We start from the raw sequence: 23301 nt of genomic DNA on the forward strand, positions 1-23301 counted from the left end.
AGAAGAGGGAGGGAGAAGAGAGAAAGAAGATGCTAAATGGGGGGGGGGGGCACCAACTGATAGTCTGCAGGGGGCACCAGAGACCCTAGGACTGGCCCTGCACAGGGGAGTAGAGAGCAGACTGCCAACGGTGCTGGTGCTTAATTCAAACATCGCATCAAAAATAGGTGCTGGGGCTGTCAGAAGTCTGTTTGAGGGAGCGACTGCTCCCCTGGCGACCCACCTAGCTACACTTCTGAGAAGGAGAGCAGAGAGAGAGAGAGAAGTGCTGCATTCGAGGGGAGGACTGACAGAGAAAGAAGTGCAAGAACAAGGGGGCTGAGGGAGAGCTACTGGACTTATGGGGTGAAGGGTCAGGAAGAGAGGGTAAGGTGCCAGACTATGAGGGGAAGCTAGAGAGAGAGGAAGATGTGAGACTATTGGGGGTGGGGGAAGAGAGTAAGTAAGAGAGAGAGAGAGATGTGCTGGACTTTGAATGATGCAGGGAAGAAAGGGGGAGAGATGCTGGCCCCACAGGACATAAGGTTACACAAACCCTGATACTGTGCTGCTTCCTGGATTGTGTAGGCTGCAAACTGCACTTAGCAGGCTTTCACCTTTGGTGTGTGGTTTACTGCCTACACATTCTGGGAAGGAACATGGCATTGGGGTTTGTGTATGTTGCCTCTCCTGCAAATGGGCTGGGTTTCCTCTGGCCAAGCTCCCCTTGGAGTTGCTGCCTTGCTGAACTATGAAGCTGCACTTTTGGGGGGAAGGGGGAAGAGAGAGGGGCAGGGAGCTGCTGGACCATAGGGGTGTAGAGGAGAGGGTTGGGGGACAGTGAGATTCTGGACTGCAAATGTGGGTGGAAAAAGAGGAGATATTGGGCTACAAGGCTCTAAGAATGGAGAGAGAAGGGAGATACTGGTCATGATGGAGCCATGTAGGAGAAACTATGGAGGTTCTCAAGGAGATATGTGAGAAGGGGATGGTTAGTACAGAGGGCTGAAATAGGGGAGTGGGTAAAAGAGAAGGGAATATGAGGCCAGGGGAAGGGTGAGAGGAGGAGATTGAAAGTTGAATTGTAGATGGAAGACTGAAGAGTAAAGAGTGAGAAATCTAAGTGGGCAGTCAGAATAGAGAGAGAAAGAGAGAGTAGAAATAAGTCAGAGATGAATGTAGTAAGGGAATGGAAGAATATAAGAGGACAGTGGAAAAGCACAAATTGACAGCACCTACTGGAAAGAGAGCAGAAAAAAGACAGGAAAGCAGAAAAATAAACTGGGAACAATATGTTTGGAAAATAAAATGCTCAGACAGCTAAGGTAGGAAAAAGTGTTTTATTTTGAATTTATTAGATAGAGCATTTTAATTTTGGGAAATGTGCAACAAGGATGTATTTGTATTTTGTTCAGTTCAAGAGGAAATGCATTTCTGGCTTTTTTTTTTTCACATGTTGTGGTACTACCTAGTTTGCCTTATTTGGGTTCCCAGTTCAAGTTTCTCTTTATATTTCTATTTTTGTGATCTCTTGTTCTGTATTTGGAGAAGATCTGTTTGTGTTTTATATGTGACTGAGGTGCAGTATTCCATTTGCATGTAATTTCTCTGTTAAGATCTATAGCAGTCCCACTTATTGTGTTTTTCTAGTATTAGGTGTATTGGTATTCTAGGGGCTGTTTTTAATTGACCTCTTTTAGACTCCTTCTGGACTTTTCCAAATGGGGAGGGGAACCTCTTAAGTTCATCCAGAAGATTCTTTATAGTTTCCCTCCAATCCCAGGGTGGTTGGTTCTGGGGAGGCATCAGAAGGCGTAATTCAAAACTGATCCCCATGACCTCTGCTTTCTGCCTTTCTGGATCTAGGTGTATTCTGGGCCATTTATGTTCCCACATATAGTGTATTTGAATCTATCAGTATTTTGTGCACAAAATGAGTGTCTGGTGTGAGTTCAGTTTAGTTTGTAAAATAAGTAACAGGCAAATGAATACTTGAAAATTAAGACAGAGATAAGTTTCAGATAGAAGGTATTTATTCTTACCAAGATTTCAAAGAAATACAGACATCGGACAGATTCTGGGTTCAATGGCACAGCGCTTTGCCGTCTGAGATGCGTTGGGGACGACTCCGAAATTGAGCCAAAATCTCTCCTCTTTTATACTCTTTTCTCTCTATAGAAGTCTATGGCAGCACCTATTTTGGGACCTATTTTTTTCAAATATTTCTCAATTTCTGCGGTTAAACTGTCGCATCTTGCCATCTGTGCAGTTTGTACCCAGCTCTTCCGTTCCATCAATTTCACAAGGTTGCAACATTTTCCGGTAATATCAACATGTTTTTTTTTTTTGCGGTTACTAACATTTTTTTCTGTTGAGATACCAGTTTCACATAATGTTTTTGCAACACCTCTCATCACATCTTCTGATCTCTGTATCATTTTATACATTAATATATACCTGTTTGTGTCAAGACTCATTGTTCAGACCTGCTTTCTGCAGATTCTCAAATATAAAATCATTTGTTACTTGTTTGGCCTAATCAGTACATTTTCAGATGTTTTTGGCTCTGTGGCTTTGTCCATCACAATTCCAGTGGCAGATCTAAAACCAGGCCATATATTAACAGGGCCCATGTAATATTTGTAGTGCTGGTAGGGTTCATGTATGAATAATAGGAAATAGTGTTATGATTAGTGCTAATTCGTTTTGCTATATGCATGTTGAGTTAGTATTTTTTTTTTGTTTTATATTATTTCACAGTGTTCCTGGTATATAGAGATTTAAGTTGTTATTACTCAAGTTACATGAAATTCAGAATAAATATAAATAGATATTTTTTCGTTTTTGGTATGGTAACTTCTATGGAGAAAATGTGTGAGTTCTAATCTGCATCTGTTTTGGTGAGAGATAAAGTTTTTGTGGATGCAGAGAATGTTTACATTTAATTCATAAGAACTGTTACACTGTATCAGACCAAAGGTCCATGAGGGTCATGTATGTAGTTTGTCACGTATGCGAGCATTGTCCACCAGGTATGTCCCAACTTAAAAAGAGGTTGAGAACCACTGCTCTAAGGACATGGAGTGAATCCATTGCAAGGGACTAGACAGTTTCCTAGTAGATCTCATAACATTGGTATTCACATTAACTTCAGTATTCACCCATAACATTAGATCAGAATTTATTCTGGGATGTGCAGGTAAATAGGACTATCAAGAACTGTTTCTTCCAAATGCATAACCTCAGATGAATATGGAAATACTTTACACAAGAACACTTTAGACTCCTAGTACAGACTCTAATTCTAGCCAAGCTGGACTACTGCAATATAATCTACCTAAACTGTCTTAGACATCTACTTCGCAAACTGCAGACAATAGAAAACATGGCCGTCGGGCTCATCTATGGCTTGAAAATATTCGACAGGGTTTCTAATCTATATGTCCAACTGTTTCCTGTTGAAGCCAGAATTGCTTTCATACTCTGCTGTTTTGTCTTCAAAATCATTCAGTGCTGTGCCCCATGATATCTGTTGTGCTTAATCTCAACTCTGCATTCAGGCTATGGAACGAGAAACTCACATTTTCCATCCTTCAAGGAATTCCACCTCAGGAGAGCCTTCATAAGCATATTCTCTTATCAAGCCATCAAAATCTGGAACCCTCTACCAACATCAATGCTTAACATCAATTTCTAGTCTAGTAGCGCTATAGAAATGATAAGTAGTAGTACACCCGGTTCTGTAAAGCCCTAAAATCCATACTATTTAAGAAATAGGTCCTGACAAAATTCAACTGAAATTGATTCACCACATGTCCAGGTAAAAATGTTAATTTTGAAGATCTGTTTCTTTGTAATATTGTATTTGTTTATATACACATTCCCACTGTGTAATGTTATCTTTCTTACTATGTAATTGTCATCCCAGTGTAATTGTCACTGGTTTTCTCTGTTCTGTAATCCACTTCGAACCTTTAACAGTGTGAGTGGAATATAAGTCCCTGGTAAAGTAAAATAAAAGTAAATCCTAATTATTGCCAACTAGTGCTGATAATTTGGTTATCACCAGTTTTCAGCGCTGATTGGCTTGTTACTCAATTAAGTTACGTGTATTAAATTGGGCACATGCCTCTACATGTGATCATCTGTGAGAAAAGGTGACAAAAGTCACCAGAAACAAAAAATGAAGATTTAATGAATTCTATTAGAACAATCAGGGGGTCTTTATCTACAGCAGGTCCCACAGGAATAAAATGGGCCCTGCTGCAGATAACTCAAACTAAGCTTTAGTAAAAGACCACCTCAATTTGTAATGCAACAGACCAAACCCATCCTTTTATGTGAAAATAAAAATAAAGACGTTACAGGAGTTCGAACATGTAGCTTTTCCGGGCTGCTTATGGACCCATGACATGAAAAATCTGCCATTTAGTCGCGTTTTGGTAGAGACGGTCACGTATGTGTAAATGGGAAAACTCTGTATACCAGTTTATTCAGTGGTAATAACTGTGTAGTGCTGCTGAATATATGTATAATTTGAAACATCTAGATCATATGTTTCAAGTTATTTGCTAGAACCCCTGATGAAAAATTGTTCCAGTATTTTTATAAGGCTATTCCAAAAAGCTACTCCTGTACTGTACGACTAGATTCACACAGCACTGTAGAGATTATAATCTAGCCACAATCTTTTCAAACATTTCAGTTTACATTATTTTTGCATATGGAGAGTTATTTCTAGGTCATATTCCATTATTTAATGTATTCTATATAGCACATTTCTCTAAAAATTCAAACACCCCTGTATTTGGCCTCTTAAGTCAATATGGTAATCTCTGTACATAAATAATAAGGAATTATTTTTGTTTCAGGTTTTCTGTACATAGGCAGCCACATGTTATTAAAAATATTACAGAGAAAGGACACCTAATTCCTTCCCCTTTAAATTACTTTGGAATAAAAGGTGTCTATGTGGAATGGACGCCCGAGCAGGAGCTCCGATAAGTGCCGCGTTTAGTCTGTCCGAGGAGGCACCTTACCTATCCTGTATTGGGAAAAAAGAGAGGGAAAAAAAGGCAGCTACCTCCACTGTCAAGTGGATCCCAGCCTTTGAGACAGACATTGGATTCCTTTGGCATTCCTGCCTGCTATGCAACCCTCCGGCTATGCTGGTGGATTCTGGCAGTGATGTAAGTGGGGTTTCCTTGAGCCCTGCTCCCAGGTTGGCCCCTCTACAACCCAGAAGCTGTCGGATAGCTGGTCAGAAAGTTATCCCAGAGGAAGGTATATCCCCATCTGGTATCAACTTGGAGGACTTTCCATCTTTCACTTCCTCGCCTGGGGGAATTCTTGGAGTTGACCCACAGCAGCAGCATTTGGATCAATAAGCTGTGAGTATAGAACCTGTTTTGGGGGAAGGAACCTCCGGATTAGTGGTGGACACGCTGGTTTGACCAATCGTAGTCACTTTGGACACACTGTGGGATGCAGTGAATACTCTCAACTCTTCTTTATTGTAAGTGATTACTACATTTTCCTCTGAGGTTGGTTTGATTTCAAGAACAGTAATTGCCCATTCTCAGGCTTTAAACCAACAGTCAGAGTGGTTGTGTTGGAAAATAAAGTATCTGAACTGCAAGGACTTTGTGGGTCTCCTATTAAGGATAAGAATTTTACTAACAAGAAGATGGAAGTCATGGAATACCCTAAGGTCCTTGAATGTTCCACGCTCTCCTTTGATAGCTCCTGTTGAAATGGGCAGAAAATATTTTAGGACATTCTTAAGCTTCCCTCTGAGACATTGCCACCATTAGTGAGAGCTAATCTTGCAGAGTATGGGAATATCATATAGCTATCTGAAGACTGCCCCTGGTCTTTGGCACCTATTCTGTTTATTGTTTTGGGGGTTTTTTATTTCCTTGATTCTAATTGTTTTAATATCTTGGTTTTGTTTCCTAAAATTGTAGACTAATCTATTTGTCATTTTCCTTATAATTAATGGTTTATTCTTTTCAGATTTCTTTAGTTGTATAGTAATAATGTGATTGTATATCTTGAAATTGAAAAAAAGTAAAATTTAAGAAAGGTGTCTCTATTATCAGGAATGTACAGTTTAAAAAAAAAACATTCTCTTTTCCATTCCTGTCAGTTTCAAATGTTGTATTCAAAATATGGAGGGATTGGGATACTACCAGTAAAGGTTTGCACTGAATTACTCAGATCTGTGGAAGGGAAGGAAACATTTTAAAGCCTAGGGAATAAAATAAGTCAGCAAGAAAAAAAATGTTTTTCTGTAGTGTGCTTTACATGGTTACTGAATCACTGGAGTTGCTATCTTCCAAATGCATAGAAGATCATAGTAATAGTAATTATGGTGCCCCCTGGTGTTTATAAATGATCTACTAAGGCTTGTAAACAAAGTTGAATAGGATTGTGAGATTGTCTAGGCATGCTCACACTAGGGATCCCTTTTACAAAGGGGCAGTACCCATACCTCCGCTTTGCTGTGCACCATTTCTGGTGCTGAAAAAATGTTTTAATTTTTTTAGCTTTGGGGGGTTACCTGGTGGTAATCGGGCAGCTCCACGTGTTGCCTGGTTACCACAGGGTTAGCGCAGGAGCCCTTACCATCTCCTAAATAGGTGGTGGTAAGGGCTCCCCCAGGAAATGGCCATGCGGCAAGTGGTTCCCTTACCACACAGCCATTTCCTTAGAAGAAAAAAGCCTTTTACCTGCTGCAGTAAAAGGGAGCCTCGGCGCATTGCAAATCCATGTGCTGACACTACTGTGGGGACCCTTTTACTGCAGCTTTGTAAAAGGGGCCCTAGATTTGCAAAGAGATCAAGTGATTCAAGTTTGATCTCTTTGTGTTGCTTTCCAGCCACGTTGTTTGATAAATGCTTGATCTGTATTAAACACCTGAATGGACAGCACGTTGGCAACATATCGATATTTTAAAAATACCCAAACAAATGCAACTATTTAGCTCCACTCTAAAGGATATTAGACTGCAGCACTGATAGATCTTATAAATAAATGGTTTGAAAAGACTGACCCACTTGAGAATTCGTCCAAGCAAACCCACAGACCATGTGCAGGATGCTCTGTACCTTTTTCATGCCATAGTTTTAACCCCGGTTCAACTGAGGACCGCAAGATGCCATCTGAATAGACCATTTAAGGGGAAAGTTATCAATATAGACTGCTGTTATCTATTATTTTACCGTTAATCTCAGTTATTAGTAACTAGGTCTCATTGCATAAAATGGGACCTGTATTAAAATAGCACATTAGTGATAAAATAACACATCTTAATGGTAATCCACACTGATAATGACAGTCCCTATTGTCTGGGTTAACTTTTTTAACAGAAATTTATTTTCTTATGTTTTCAGAATGGAATCTACAGAAAAATGTGAAGTAGTAATTCAGCATTTCAATGGAAAGTATTTGAAAACCCCTCCAGGTGTACCAGGTAAGTGCTACAGTTGTTCTTTTTGCAGGAATGCTGTAAACTTGCTGACAGTGCATGAAATATACTTGTCCTGAATGAAGCCAAAGAGTGCAGGAATGTTTGTGCATGCTGGCGGTTGGAAGATCACAGCATTTCTAACATACCTCCTCCATGTGGAAAGATTCACACAGCTTTCACATCTGGATGTGATAACTCTTAACTTGACAGCCATTGTTAGAATAAAGGTGCTTTTCAGATCAGGACAGTAGAATGAACTAGAACAGAATGCTCAAAAAATAAAAGTGTGGAAAAAGCCGATGAAGCATCCATGTTGCTCTCAAATATTGCAGTTTACTCTGGTTCCTAAGATATTTTTTATGTTATACTGTATTTCTTCTTGAGTTTTATTTTTTTTTTAATCTGATGCTTAAACAAGGACTAGGGACAGGGCCGATATTAGACATGCAGGGGCTCAAGTCAGAAACTGGGAAAGGGCCCCCGAAGCCTGCCTGAAAGCTATGCCTCCTTCAGATTGAGGCAGGTTGGGGCTCCCTGTGGCATGGGGGCCCAAAGAAATTGTACTGTTTGCTACCCCTTACTGCCGGCCCTGGCTAGGACTGAGGAAGGGAGGAATGGTAGGAGGGAGAGGAAGTGGGGGGGGGGGGGGGGGGCCTAATAATGTTGTATAAAAATAATGGGTCTTCGCTATTTTTAGCGTGTGGACTTCCTGCATGCTGAGGGTACTTTTAGTGAGGCTGTAAAATGGCCACAATTTCTATTTCCCCATTGATGGCCATATGCTAATTTCCCAGTTATTAACTAGGGGTAAAGGCTCACATGCTAAACCTGCGATGATTTACCCATGCTACCCGATTAGTGCAGCGCAGACCTATTCCAAGTACCTCTAAATGCCCACGCACTAAAAAATAAAACCTGTTTTTTAGCATGTGGGTAGCGTGCACCGATCCCAGAATTACTGCGGGACTACTGAGCATGCTATGGCCACTTTTACTGCAACCATAAAATATTAGTTTGTTTATTAAAAACTCAATATACCACCTTTCACAGTAAAATCAAAGCAGTTTACACAATTCTAGGACAGGGAAATGGGACTTGATATACCGCCTTTATGAGGTTTTTTTGCAACTACATTCAAAGCAGTTTACATATATTCAGGTACTTATTTTGTACCAGGGGCAATGGAGGGTTAAGTGACTTGCCCAGAGTCACAAGGAGCTGCAGTGCGAATCGAACTCAGTTCCCCTGGATCAAAGTCCACTGCACTAATCACTAGGCTACTCTCCCAGAGCAGAAAAGGGAAAAGAACTACAATTCTGACAAGAAAGAAAAAGAAAGAAAGCGGGGGACCCCCCCCCCCCCCCCACATCAATAACATACTTTAAAATAGTAACTGAAACAGGAGTACGCTAATCTGGTCAGGTCCTGGCCTCCTCAGAAAATGCTTGCATAAAAGATGGGCTTTAACCATCGCTCTAAATTTAGTGTAAGATTGTTCCGCTCAAATTTCAGGAGGCATGGAGTTCCAAGGTGCAAGGGCTGTGAAAAAAAAATGGAACGACGTGTGGATTGCAGTCTGGTACATTGAATAGCTGAGGTTGTCAACCAATGAGCAACTAAAGATAATAATGTGCGAGCGGGAACATAAGGCATGATAAAAGAAGCAAGATATGATGGAATACCTGTATGTAAAGCCTTATATGCAAGAGTCAAGGTCTTATGTTGTATACAGAAGTGGATAGGTAACCAGTGGTGTTGCTTATCAGGGATGATTATATTTACATGCATGAGTAAGTAGTCATATTGCTGTGTTTTGTACCATTAGGAGCCTTTTTAAAGAATAGAACAGGAAACCTACATTATAGTAATCCAACTTCAAGGCTACTAGAGAATATAATAAAGTAGCACATGATTTATCATCAAGGTAATGACACAGTGAACGGAGAGACCTAAAGCAGGATCTGGTAATGTTACTAATATGCTGATCAAACGTTAATTGTGCATCAAGAAGTACTCCAAGATACCTAAAAGAAGACACTAATGCCATGGGAGAGCCCAAAATGACAGGAGACAGAATGGGTGAGATCGAGTATTCTGTAATCCAAATAGCTACAGTTTTCTCTATATTTAAGATTAGGTGGTTGTCAGCTAACCAGGAAGCAACTGAATCTAAGCATAGCTGTAAATTCTGTAAATTAGGGTTGAAAGGGTCTTGCTCAGATACCAGAAGAATATCATCTGCATAGACATAAGTTCTAACATTAAAACCCTGAATAAAGGTGAGTAAAGGGCTGATGAACAAGTTAAACAATAGTGGTGATAAAACCGAGCCTTGCAGAACCCTACAAGGAAAAGAAAAAGAATCTGAGGTCAAGGTAACTACGTTAACCTAACATATGTGAACTGTCAAAAAAGAAGAAAACCATTTAAGCACGAAACCAGAGATGCCATAGGAAGCTAGACTTGAGCATAATGTGGTTCACCAAATCAAAAGCTGCAGAAACAAGAACTACATGACTATCATTCAAAAGAGAGGCAAAAATTGTTTCAGTGAAGTAGCCAACTCTGAATCACGATTGAAATGGATGAAGCAGTTAGGAAGAATCAACATGTGCATTAATTGTGAAAAAGCAATGAGCTCTAGGACTTTGGCCAGAAATGGTAGATTAGAAACAGATCTATAGTTTCCTGGTTGAGAGGAATCAATGGCTGAATTTTTTAGAATTGGTCTAATAATTGCAGGTTTCAGAAGAGGAGGAACTTTCTCAGTGGTAAAGCTAGCATTAATCATTGCCATGGCTAGAGGAAGAAGGCAATGGAACTGACAGCCAAGAAAATGGAATCAGATCTAAAGGGCAGGTGGTCTTTCCACGAAAACTGACCACTTTACAAAAAGTTGTCAATGAAGGAATATTAAATGTGGACCATGAACTACTCATAAATTTATCCTAATTATCCTGAGAAAGCAGGTCTAGAAAGTTAGAATCTGCAAAAAATGAAATGCCTGTATCAGTTGATAAAGCCGAAATTAGGCCAAAAATTAGCTGACAAATTAGGCCTGCAATCTTAGGAAGAAAAATATGCAAAATCCGAAGCTGCTATTCCAGGTGGTAGATCGGCTGAAGGAGCAATAGAGGATAAACAAGAAACTATTAAAAACAATTGCTTGTGACGATTATTGGCCTTGTTAATAATCTCAGCATTAAACTGGTGCCTCAGTTCCCGAAGCTGAGAATAATAAAAATGAAAAAGTTGATTATAATAAACAAGTTCTGTTGCAGATCTAATTTGATACCAACGGCATTCTGCATGACACAGCTGTCTCTTAAGTACTCACCGGTCATCCTTTTTCCATGGTTTCCTAACAGAGTGGGAATCCATAGAACATAGGGGTACATATTTCTCCACAATGGAGTTTAGAACAGAATCCCAAATTATAGTTTGCTCTGATAATGGTAAATTAACAAAGAGCAGCATAATTGAACGGGGCGCCCAAGTTTTCCTGAAGGCGTCCTCGCAGGACGGCCCCGAGAAGGGGTGGGGAAACCTGCAATATTGAAGCAAGATGGGGGTCCATCTTTCATTTCGATAATATGGTCGGGGACACCCAAATCTCAACAGTTAGGTCGACTTTAGAGATGGTGGACCAAAATGTTGAGATGGGGACTTTAGAGATGGTCATCCTCGATTTTCGGCAATAATGGAAACCGAGGACCCCCATCTTAAAAACGACCAAATCCAAGGCATTTGGTCATGGGAGGAGCCAGCATTTGTAGTGCACTGGCCCCCCTCACATGCCAGGACACCAACCGGGCACCCTAGGGGGCACTGCAGTGGACTTCACAAATTGCTGCCAGGTGCATAGCTCCCTTACCTTGGGTGCTGAGCCCCCTAAAAACCCACTCTCCACAACTATACACCACTACCATAGTCCTAAGGGGTGAAGGGGGGCACCTACATGTGGGTACAGTGGGTTTCTGGTGGGTATTGGAGGGCTCATATTTTCTACCACAAGTGTAACAGGTGGGAGGGATGGGCCTGGGTCCGCCTGCCTGAAGTGCACTGCACCCACTAAAACTGTTCCAGGGACCTGCATACTGCTGCGATGGACCTGAATATGACATTTGAGGCTGGCAAAAATATTTTGAAAGGTTTTTTTTTTAGGGTGAGAGGGGGTTAGTGACTACTGGGGGAGTAATGGAGGTCATCTTCGATTCCCTCCGGTGGTCATCTGGTCAGTTCAGGCACTCTTTTGAGGCTTGGTCGCAAGAAAAAATGGACCAAGTAAAGTTAGCCAAATGCTCTACGGGGACACCCTTCTTTTGTCCATTATCGGCCGAGGACGCCCCAGTCCCGCCTTCACTATGCTTCCGACACACCCCCGTGAACTTTGGTCGTCCCCGCGACGGAAGGCAGTTGAGGATTCCCAAAATCAGCCTTCAATTATGCCGATTTGGGCGACCCTGAGAGAAGGACACCCATCTCCTGATTTGTGTCGGAAGATGGACACCCTTCTCTTTCGAAAATAAGCCTGAAAGTCAGCCAGAAAATGGGTAAAACAAGGTGGGCAATTGGATGGGTCTGTTGAGCTGAATTTTCTTGTTAGGGCACTCTGATTCAGAGTATAAGTGGTAATAACAGAACAGAAAAAAGGAAATAAGATAGTGATCAGTCCAAGGTAAAGAAGTAGAGGAGCAGTAGATGGATTTTCGTAATAAATATTAAAATCTCCTAGGATAAATAAATTTGGAAATTGAATCGCTGCATCCGAGATGCATTGTACCAAATGATCTTGTGAGGTAAGATCTAATAAGGGGGAAACAGAGAAAAAGAAAAAGTGAATAGGACAAGGGAGATTCCAGCGCAGCAAAAGTGATTCTGAAAAACCAGCGAAAGAGGAGGTCAGATCCGTAAGAGACATATCCGATGGAGCCAAAAGTGCTACACCTCCTCCCCTCTTTAATAAAGAACAAGTGACGGAGAATGCTGTGTAATTAGCTAGAAGACAATGAAAGAGAATAAAGGTGATTCACCGGTGTGCAACCAATTTTCAGACAAAAATAGAAGAGACTAAGGGCAGGCAGATAATATATCACAAATAACACCATTTTTTGAATGCATCAATTAACCATCAGAAGAGAGAGAGAAAGAGAAGAAAAAGGGGACACCGAAGAATCAATACCAGAAGTATGGCGAGCGAGGACTATTCATAAAGAAGCATGTGTAATATTACAAACACTCAGGGTTCGGGACCTCAAAGAGGTTGAGGCAGAAAAAGGACAGTTACCCCAAATAACTGGAATCGATGCTATTAAAACACAAACAAAAAAAAAATCCTATAACAAAAAATAGTAGGGAAAACCAACGAAGGTACATAAAGTGAGAAGTGTCAGTTGTTGCCCAGAAGTCGCCCCAAGGAGCTCACTCAAGGAGCGCATCTTGCTGCACTCCTTCAGCATGGACACCGCTACTGTGAGTGAATAAATCTTGACAGGTGATGTCACCTGGTAACGTCAGTGGTGGGAGGAGCAATCCAAAGTAATGGGAGGGAATCGGAAGCCAATGAGGAGAGTAGCAGAACAAAGAGTACAAAATTAGCACAAAAGAAAAAAGCAAAAACTGGATTACAAATACAGGCACAGATGATAGGCAGAAAGCAAAGTAGTAACATAGATGCCGCTACTATGTGTGAATAAATCTTGGCAGGTTATGCCACCTGTTAACTTCAACAGTGAGAAGAACAATTCAAAGTAATAGGAGGGAAGCTAGAACCAAAGAGGAGAGGAGCAGAACACAGACTCTGGTAAAGTCAATGGTGGGAGGAGCAATCCAAGGCAATGGGAGGGAATCAAGAACCAACAAGGAGAATAGCAGAACACAGACTATAAAATAAACACAAATGCAAAAGCAAGTTTACAAATGCAGGCACAGATGATAGGCAAAAAGCAAAATAGTGCCAGTTTTCTATTTTTATGTACTAATTGCCATGTTCTGTTCTTGCTATTTTGTAGGCAATAAGGGCGCATGTGGTAATCCTATGCTAACCAGTTAGTGTGCACTAAAGCAGATTCGCTGTCTAGTGCAAGAATGCCCACTCTCTGTCCCCTGACACACCCCTCCCAAAAGTACAAATATATTTCAGTGCCTTGAGTACTGTGCGCTAATTTGGCTGTTACTGCAGGTTACCTGAGCATGTCCCATGGTACGCCATTTTAAGCTGTGTTAGACATGCATTAGGACCCTTTAGTTCTGTACTGTTTCTGGGAGGCTCATTGAAGCTGGTTCAGTTAAGCACTAGTTTACAGTCATAATTGACGCCTTTTACTAAGTGGCGGTAAGCACAATATGGGCTTACCACTTGCTAAACAAGAAGTGTACGGCTGGCTACCGCAGCAGCCTGTGGTACTTACCACCCCTAGCGCACTGTCATATCCAGCTCTGGAATGTATCCAGCAGTAATCAGGCAGGCTCACAATCTAAGGGCCCGGTTTACTAAGTCGCGTTCTAGGCACGTTAGCATTTTTAAGACACATTAACCATGTACACACCTACAATATCCCTATAGGTGCCTACACAGTTAGCGCACGCGCTAATTATAGGCACATTAAAAACGCTAATGTGCCTTAGTAAACAGGGCCCTAAGTTTGTACTTGAGGGAATGGAAGGTTAAGTGACTTGCCCAAGATCGTAAGGAGTAGTAGTGGGATTTGAGCTAGCCACCTCTGGATATCGACTGGTTCTTTAACCAATAAGCCACTCCTCCACTCCAATCCTGGATGGATGCTGTGTCAGACTGGCTGATTTCCCATCAAATGGTCCTTAATCAAAACAAAACTGTTGCTTGTTGGGTCCACTGGTCATCCCATTGGTCTCATTACTGATCTCCAGCTTTTAGATACCACCATGACTCCAGTACAATCATTCTGCTACCTTGGAGTGACCCTCAACTCCCAATTGTCTTTTTCTCCACAAATCTCCCTGCTACATAAATCTGGCTTCTTTGCGTTGAGACAGTTGTGCAGTGTATGGAAATATTTATATCATAATGCTTTTCATGCCTTAGTTCTCACCAGTGGCGTAGCCAGAAGGCAATTTTTGGGTGGGCCAAGAGGTCAGATGGGTGGGCACCAGGGTTGCCAACTTTTTGAAATTGAAAAACTTGCCACCTGATGCCCCACCCCATGCTCCACCTCTACCCCACTCTCAATAACTTCAATGAGGGTAGCAGTGCAGGCTTCAGTGACTGCAGGCCACATTGAGGGCTAGGGGGAAGTACAAGAGATTGCACTCTTCAGCCTCCATTGAGCCTCGGTCCCCTAACACACATACTTAGCCTGTATAGCAAGACCAAACACTTTTCAACACATGTTTCTAGTTACACGCTATAGAAACAATCCCAGAACGTATAGTCTAGTATTAAAGGCAAATAAATTCTGCATCCACAGAACCCCCTGACACCACCCCCCTCCCAATAGGTGCAGAGCAGAATTAGGACATTTCCTCATAAAACTCACCATAATCTCAACAGCCGCCATATATAGTAAATAAAACAATCTTTAAAACAAAATGTCACTCATAACCTAGAGCAAATCTACGATGCCAGCACTAACTTCCAAAACAAGGATCCTACCTATGAAAAAGGCATTGCCCTACATATTACAGTGGGGCCCTAACATATCAATATGTCTGTTGGGAAAACTGAACAAGCCAAAATTACTACAGAAGGCTACATAGAAAATTCATACTAACAGAATACCTCAGTCACACACATGGACCAAAAATGCCAAATATAGAATAATCGACTACAAATTATAAACATAAATGTAACCAAAACCCCAAGAAGCCAGACCTTGCATGTAATACAATACCAGAGAAACAGAAAGAAATGCATTTCCTCCTGTGCAAAATGTAAAGAAGGGATGGTGTTAGAAGAATGCAACTGGAGCAATTGCTCTTGGTCCCCTGGCCAGAGAGAGCCGCAAGCATGATGGAAGCTGAAGGCAGTGCAGTCTGCTGATGGGTTTTGGGGTTCCCTCCCAAATTTATGGCCTGGGCTGCAGCCATGTCTAACACCAGCTCTGGCAAGATGTACATTCCAAATCTGACATATTCTAATCAGAAAATAGAAAATAAAATTATTTTTCAAATCAGCGTGTTCCTAGTCTCTGGTTTCTGCTTTCCTCAGTCTTAATTCACTCACTAGGTCTCCAGTCTATTTGTCATGCCTTCTCTCTCCATGTCCACAATCCATCTCCCATCTCTGTGTCCCCAAAGTTCCTTGTCCAGTATCTCCACTGTGTTCAAAATCCTGCATCCATCACCCTTTTATCCCCTACCCATGTCCAACATCACCCCTTGTGTCCCTATGCCCTCCCATATCCAGAACCTCCCTTCTGAGTTCCTATTCTCCCCTTTATCTAGTATCTCTCCCCTGTGTCCATATACCCCTCCCTCCCAGTGTTCAGCATAGCCTCTCTATTCCCAAATTCCCCCCTCTCTGTCAGGCATTGCCCCTCTGTGTTCATATGCCATCCCCATACAGCATCTCAGATCTGTTTCTGTATGTCCCCTTTCTCCCAAACCCACACCAATGTCTCTCTTTCCTCTGCGATCCCACCTATCCAGCTTCTCTCCTTCCTTCCAGCTTTTGACTCTTTTTCCCACTGTGAGTTAAAAATTTGTCTCCCTCTTCCTTCATCCCCTTGACCTGTCATCTCTCTCCCTTCCCTCTAATCTCTCCCCCTGCTACAGCACCTCTGTTCCTTCCCTCGAGCCTCCCCTGGAAGCCTTCCGTCCAGCCCCTAGCCCCCCCCCTCCATAGGTCCAGCACCTCCCTTCATTCTAGCCTGCCCCCCCTTGCAGGTCCAGCAACTTCCTTCCTTTCCTCCAGCCCCCAGCCTCTCCCCCTTGTAGGTCCAGCACCTCTCTCCTTCCCTCCATCATCCTCCCCCCTTGCAGGTCCAGTACCTCTCTCCGTTGCCTCCAGCTCCCCCCCCCCCCCCAATAAATCCAGCACCTATCTCCCTTGCCTCAGCCAGCTACTTCCCCCCTTGCAGGTCCCAAACCTCTCTCCCTTCCCTCCAGCCAGTTAGCCTTCTCTCCACCCCCCCTCCTCCTTTGCAGGTCCAGAACCTCTCTGCCTTCTCTCCAGCCAACCCCCTCCCCCCCTTTTTGTAGGTCTAGAATCTCTTTCCTTTCCTTTCCCTTCTCTTCAGCCTCCAGTCCCCCTCCCCCCACAGGTGCAGCCACTGTTTCCCTGCCTACCCCTCTCTCCCATCCTGTAACATCTCTCTCATGTACAGTTGTCTGCCACAGCCTTAAACCAGGATGTATTTCTGACACTGCAATTACCTCTTCCAGCTAGTCTCACTCTCATCCAACATAGTCTGCCCAAACCCTTTAAAATACCTTGTGAATTCTTCTCTATGGCTTTTACTCAGAACACTTCAAACAACCAACACATTGCTTTTTGGCAGCTTCTCAAACCATGGCAGTTCCTTAATATCTTTATCTAAAATCTGCAACAGCATACAAATTCCTACCTCATTTCAGGATCTGGCAATGAAGTCTCAAACATTCCCATTTCTGTGTTTTACCTCTTGAAACTGTCCTGTAGTTTTCTAGCTGTTATTCTTGTTTGTCTTATTTGCTTGCTTTCTCCACAAACAGTTTGGATTTTTCTTCTTCCATTTACCAGCAGACTGCTAATTGGTTCCACTTGGCTCAATTACCAGCTGTGTTCTGAACTCCTGCAAGTACAGCCACTCACTCCTAGTTCGCCCCGCAGGTCTGCATTACTTCGTCATTTTCCCTCCCTCACTCTCACTGTGCTGCAGATGGCCACGAGCGGAGCGAGGCTGAGCACGCCGCCGCGCACAGCCACGTCATACGATCATACGAGCTGTGCAACGGGACCTGCATTTCAGTGCTGACTGCCGAGTCTGGACGGAGCCTGGAGTGGAGATCAGCTGAGTGGGTGCCGTCTTCCGGTGGTACGCTAAGCGGTTGCGATCGCGATGAAAACATGTGAAAAAAGGCTGCTGCATTGGGCGGGCCTGAGCCGAAATTGGGTGGGCCTGGGCCCACCCAGGCCCACCCGTAGCTACGCCCCTGGTTCTCACTCTCTTTTAATTTTCAAACTTGATTACTGCAATATCATCTTCACCAGACTGGCCCAGACCACCTTAAAAAAGCTTCAGACCCTCCAGAATACTGCAATCCGGCTAATCCGTGACACTAAGAAATTTGATTCAATTTTTCCTCTTCTTAAAAGCCAACAATACAAAGTACTCCTACTGACATTTAAAGCTTTCCACCTAGGATCCCCACCATATTTTATCTTCCTTAACAATACCTTACTCTCTGCAGTGACTTCTTCATTCAGTTAACGACTATAGTCTGGTACTTGTTGGCCCTAAAGCGGCTAAGCATGAGAACACTCACCATTGTGCCTTTTACATTCTAACCCCTGCTATGTGGAATAATCTCCCTCTTGATATTCATGAAGAATTGTCACTTCCCATACTTAAAGCAGCAATAAAAACTTGGTTGTTTAGGCAGGCTTTCAATTCTGTTGGGGTTTATGTGACTTCTTGATTTTTTTTTTCCCCCTGGCTTTCCTTCCTTTGTTTACCCTCTCCGTATTAAACCTTTTAGGATTCCCTCCCCCCCCCCCCCCCCCGCCCTTGTCTAACTGGTATGTCTGTGAGATCTGCTTTTCCCTACTATCCTATCTGATATTGTAGTTCCTGCTTTCAAAATGTTTATGCAAATTGTAATTTTAGGGCCCCTTTTACTAAGCTGCGTAAGCGTCTACGTGTGCCCAATGCGTGTCAAAATGGACTTACCACCCGACTACCGCATGGCTCTTGTGGTAATTACAATTTTAGCGCATGTCTGGAAAATATTTTTTTATTTTCTGGCACACATAGCTGAAACGTGCCAAGTGGCATCTGACGCGCATAGGTCATTACCGCCCAAATTCTTTACTGCTAGGTCTATGGCTGGCGGTAAGGTCTGAGACCCAAAATGGACACATGGCAATTTTGATTTTGACGCACTTCCATTTTCGGGGAAAAAAACAAGAGGCCTTTTTAACAGGCACGCTGAAAAATAATTCTGCGTGTGCCCAAAACCCGTGCCTACACTACTGTAGGCCACTTTTTACATTGGCTTAGTAAAAGGACCCCTTAGTTTGTACGCTGCTTAGCTCTGTGTGCCAGTTGAAGCAGTATAGCAAATGTCCACAAAGAATAAAGAATGTGTTTTTATAAATACAATAAATGCATTTGCATGTATTGTACAGGTGTTTTTTTTAATACTAGCTACTTAGCTGGTGTAAATGTATGCAGGTTCCTTATAGCCAAGAGTTATACAGTTTTATAGATCAATTTTATAAATACACATATAGTTCTATCTGACTTTATAAAATAAACCTAAAGTAGGTGCCTATTTGCTCTCCCCTCCTAAGCAAACTTGTATAAAATTATCGCCACACCTGGCAAGGAAAGTTTCTCTTTGTCCTTTCCTCCTTGCCTGTCCTTTCCCTCTGAGCAAAAACACGATATTAGAAGCTCTGGTGGATGAAGGGAGAAACTGTTCATGCTTGTGATTCCCTTTTGATTGCCTGCCAGCTGTTCTTGCAATGTTAAGTAGCAGCATAATCCTCTGATAAATACAAAGGATGCCTATATTTGCATTAGGGTATATTTCCAAAACATTTTCCATTTGTTTTGGTGTTAATAATTGAGTGTGCTCACACAAAGAGGCCTGAGAAGTTAGAAATTTTGCTTATACTCTCCCAGAAGTCACTTTTGTGTTTGTGGGGACAGAAGCCTTTACGCCACTTTTCAGATGTTTTTCTCTTTTGAAAATGAGTCCCCATGGGGTTCATTTTTTAAAGAGAAAAGCATCTATAACGTGGCATAAAACAGCAGTTGGACGTTTTTCTCACCAAAACTTCCGAATCGGTATTTTTGAAACCTGTTTTCTCGACGTTTTTCTGTGCAGTTAGTCTCATTTTCAAAAGTGAAAAGTGTTTATAAAAGTTAGCAGCATATGGACGTTTTTCTCACCAAAAAATCCAAATGGGTATTTTTGAAACCCATTTTCCAAACATTTTTCTATGCAGTTTTTTTTTTTTTTGCAGTGTGTCCAAATCTCAAGAGGGTGTGTTAAGGGTGGGATTTGGGTGTTCCTAAGACCTGGATATTTTGTTTCATTATGGCTGAAAAAAAATGTCCAGGGCAAAATCTAATTTGTTTTGAGCTAGACCTGTTTTAATAATGACTAAGCCACAAAAAAAGTACCCAAAATGAACATGTGACGACTGGAGAAATAAAGAAATGACCCCCCCCCCCCTTACTCCCCCAATGGTCATTGACCCCTCCCCCCAAACGATGTAAAAGAAACAGTACATATTAGCCTCTTTGACAGCTGCAGATGTTATAGCCAGTCCTATTAGTCTAGCAAGCAGGTCCCTGGAGTATCCTAGTGGTTGGTGCAGTGCACTGTGGAGAAGGGGACGCAGGCCCATAATCCACTCTATTTCACTTGTGGTGGAATGTGTGAGCTCTCCAAAATCCACCAAAGGCCTACTGTACCCACCCATAGGTGACACCTGCAGCCATAAGGACTATTGTAGTGGTGTACAGTTGGGTACAGTAGGTTTTTGGAGGGCTCACTTTACAATATAAGGGATCAATGGTGAGATGTGTACCTGAGAGCTTTTATGTGAAATTCAGTGCAGCACCCCCTAGGGTGCGCCACAGCTCTGCTGGGATGTCTATGTGGCCAGAATACCAAGGGGGTCTTTTACTAAAGATTAGCTCGAGTTATCTGCAGCAGGGCCCATAAGAATAAAATGGACCTGCTGCAGATAACTCGAGCTAACCTTTAGTAAAAGACCCCCCTAGGAATGCTGGCTCCTCCTACATCTTAATGGCTTGATTTTGTGCATTTTTCACTTGGATGTGTTTTAGTCAAAAATGGACCAAAAAGATAAATACACTGAGCACAAAAATATCTAGCAAGCAGTCATTAAAAAAAAAAAAGAGACATTTTTCTGTTTTGAAGATAGCTATATTTGCTATTCGGATTCTGGACGTTTTGAGCAAAACGTCCAAAGTCGGACTTAGATGTCATATCAAAAATGCCCCTCCATATGTGTTACAAAAGAGCAACAGCATCTTTCAGATAATCTTCGGAGCATGAATGACAGTAATATAATAATTGTTCAAGAGAAACATTAAGTACTAGACAAAATAGCCTCTTAATCAGTGTTTTATTTCCTGTAAACAAAATTGTATTTGTTTTATGATTTATTAAACTTTACCCATTCTAACATCCATTATTTGGAAAACATTCATAATTTTGTAATTAAAATAGATGCCATTGTAGGACCAAAACTATTGGAAGGATGCAGTTCACAGCTAAGCTCAGGCCAGGTGACTATCAGCCTGGTTCAAGCTAGATACACGTTTAGAATCTCATCAAGATCGTCTAAGTAAATCTGTCAAATTTCAATTATCATTTATGAATGAAATTCAAAGGAGATTTTAAAAAATCCACTGCAAATTTTAAGAAAACTTGACAGTCACTATTACTTTTATGCTGTATATTTCGGTACTGCCCCCCCCCCCCCCCCCCCCAATTTCTTTCCAGCAAAATGTCATGTTAAAAAGAAGCATGGCACGGCTTTCATACAAGCAAAGAAGTTGCGTGTAAGCCGGTGTACTTTTTTTTTCTATGTTCTATCTTCCCTTCCTTGTTTCTCCCCTTCTCCTACTTTCAACAATGAAGAACGACAGGTCCAGACCTCCCATTAAAATTTCCATGGTAAAGGTAGGGACTGCTTTTGTGCATGGGGTCGGAAACGGCTGTGCATCGCCTTGCGTGCACATGATAATAGTAATTAGCTGATTATAATAGCTTTGCATTCCGTTTTTGTTAGCTGCTACCATGACAGGAAAATGGCTCCGAGAACTCTTTTGTGCATGTCTTGTTTTACTACTTACTCGCTAAACCTGCTAGAACTAGTTTAAAAACCAAGCTGCTGGCTCGTTAGGTTTAGTGCATCTGGCACTTAGTGCCAAAATCTCAACCAATCAGCTTGAATGGGTTGCCAATCAAAAGATAAAAGCCATGAAAGGCATGAACACACATATACTCAGAAGCAGAAAACAACATACTAGACCCAGGGACAGAAACAGAAAGAGACACAGCGGATCCAGACAGATATACTTGACCCAAACAGAGACTGATACCAAGAAACACACAAAAAAACAAGATCTAGCCAGCAAACCACACAGACAGAGATATAAACATAGAGGCACACTAGCCCAGACAGAAACATGAGACCGAGATAGACACAGATATATGGACACCATACCCAGATAGAAACAAAGAAAGAGGAGTAGAAAGACCTATCCCATCCAGAAAAGATATAGAGGGGCATTTTCAAAAGAAATGTCTAAATCAGAATTTGGACGTTTTACAAAGACGTCTTATTTCTGAACAGGGAAGAAGGTACTTTTTGAAAAAGATGGACGTCTATCTTTTGTGTTTGAAAATACTATGGACGTCCTGTGATTTAGATGTCTATTTTCGAACAAAAGACGTCCAAATGCAAGACAGCCAAAACAGAGGAGGAGTGGCTTAATGGTTAGTGCAGTGGGCTTTGATCCTGGCAACATGGGTTCAATTCCCACTGCTGTTCCTTGTGACCTTGGGCAAGTCAAATGCACAAGGGGCATTTTTGGATATGACATCTAAGTCTGAATGTGGACGTTTTCCAAAATCAGAACAGGAAAGGTCATTTTCTACAAAAAAAGTCTCTTTTCCTTTTGAAAATGCTGTTTGGAAAAATGTTTTGTGATTTGGATGTTTTATTTTTTGGTCCATTTTCAAACAAATACATCCAAATGCAAAATGTACAAAATACAAAAGAAAATCCACAATAAAGTGAAACCATTCACATGTTCTAAGTGTGGTAAAAGCTTTGGTTGTAATGTAAATCTCAAAGTGCATCAGAAAGTCCACACGGGAGAGAAACCATTTGCAGGTATAGAATCTGGTAAAAGCTTTGGTCAGAAGGTAAACCTCACAATGCACCAGAGAATACAAACGGGAGTGAGACAATTTACATGTCCTGAGTGTAGTAAAAGCTTTGGTTGGAAAGAATGCCTCATGTGGCATCAGAGAATCCACACAGGGATGAAACCATTTACATGCACTGATGAGGTAGAAGCTTCAGTTGTGGTTATTAGGGAATGTACACTCTTGCTATGAAGTATGGAAAAATAGCACTCAGATATTTAGATATATGTAATGAGACCTCCTTTTCATCTATAGAACTGAATTCAAAGCCCAAATCTAATGATAAACAATAGACATAAGGCTCAGATGTTATAAAAAAAATAGAAAGCTTGGCATCAGGTAGGATAGTGGAAAAGTGACATCCCAGGAAAGCAATAGGGCATCCTTGGGGGCACTGTGGTGGACTTTATAAAATGCTCTCAGGTACACATCTCACCATTGCTCCCTTACCTTGTCTGTTGAGCCCTCAAAACCCACTACCCCCAACTGTACACCACTACTATAGCCCTTACAGGTGAAGGGAGCACCAATATGTGGGTACAGTGGGTTTCCGATGGGTTTTGGAGGGCTCATAGTTTTCTCCACAAGTGTAACAAGTAGGGGGAGGTAGTAACCTGGGTCCACCTGTCTGCAGTGCACTGTAGCACTACTAGACTACTCCAGGGACCTGCATGATAGTCTAATTGACCTGAGTATAACATCTGAGGCTGGCATAGAGGCTGGCAAGTAATATTTTTAATCACATTTTTGGGGAG

The 23301-nt window shown here is 41.9% G+C and overlaps 1 protein-coding gene across 4 annotated transcripts in view; it reads left to right on the plus strand.

Moving 5' to 3' along the window:
* RBMS3 (RNA binding motif single stranded interacting protein 3) overlaps positions 1-23301 on the plus strand; it is a 1285867-nt gene that overhangs the window by 928063 nt on the left and 334503 nt on the right. For all 4 annotated transcript variants that reach the window (XM_030205863.1, XM_030205882.1, XM_030205872.1 and 1 more), the window contains exon 6: positions 7374-7453. In XM_030205863.1, coding sequence (XP_030061723.1) covers positions 7374-7453 — 80 coding nt within the window. The remainder of the gene's footprint in view (positions 1-7373; positions 7454-23301) is intronic.

This window comes from Microcaecilia unicolor, chromosome 1 (assembly GCF_901765095.1).
Source record: "Microcaecilia unicolor chromosome 1, aMicUni1.1, whole genome shotgun sequence".
NCBI lineage: Eukaryota > Metazoa > Chordata > Amphibia > Gymnophiona > Siphonopidae > Microcaecilia > Microcaecilia unicolor.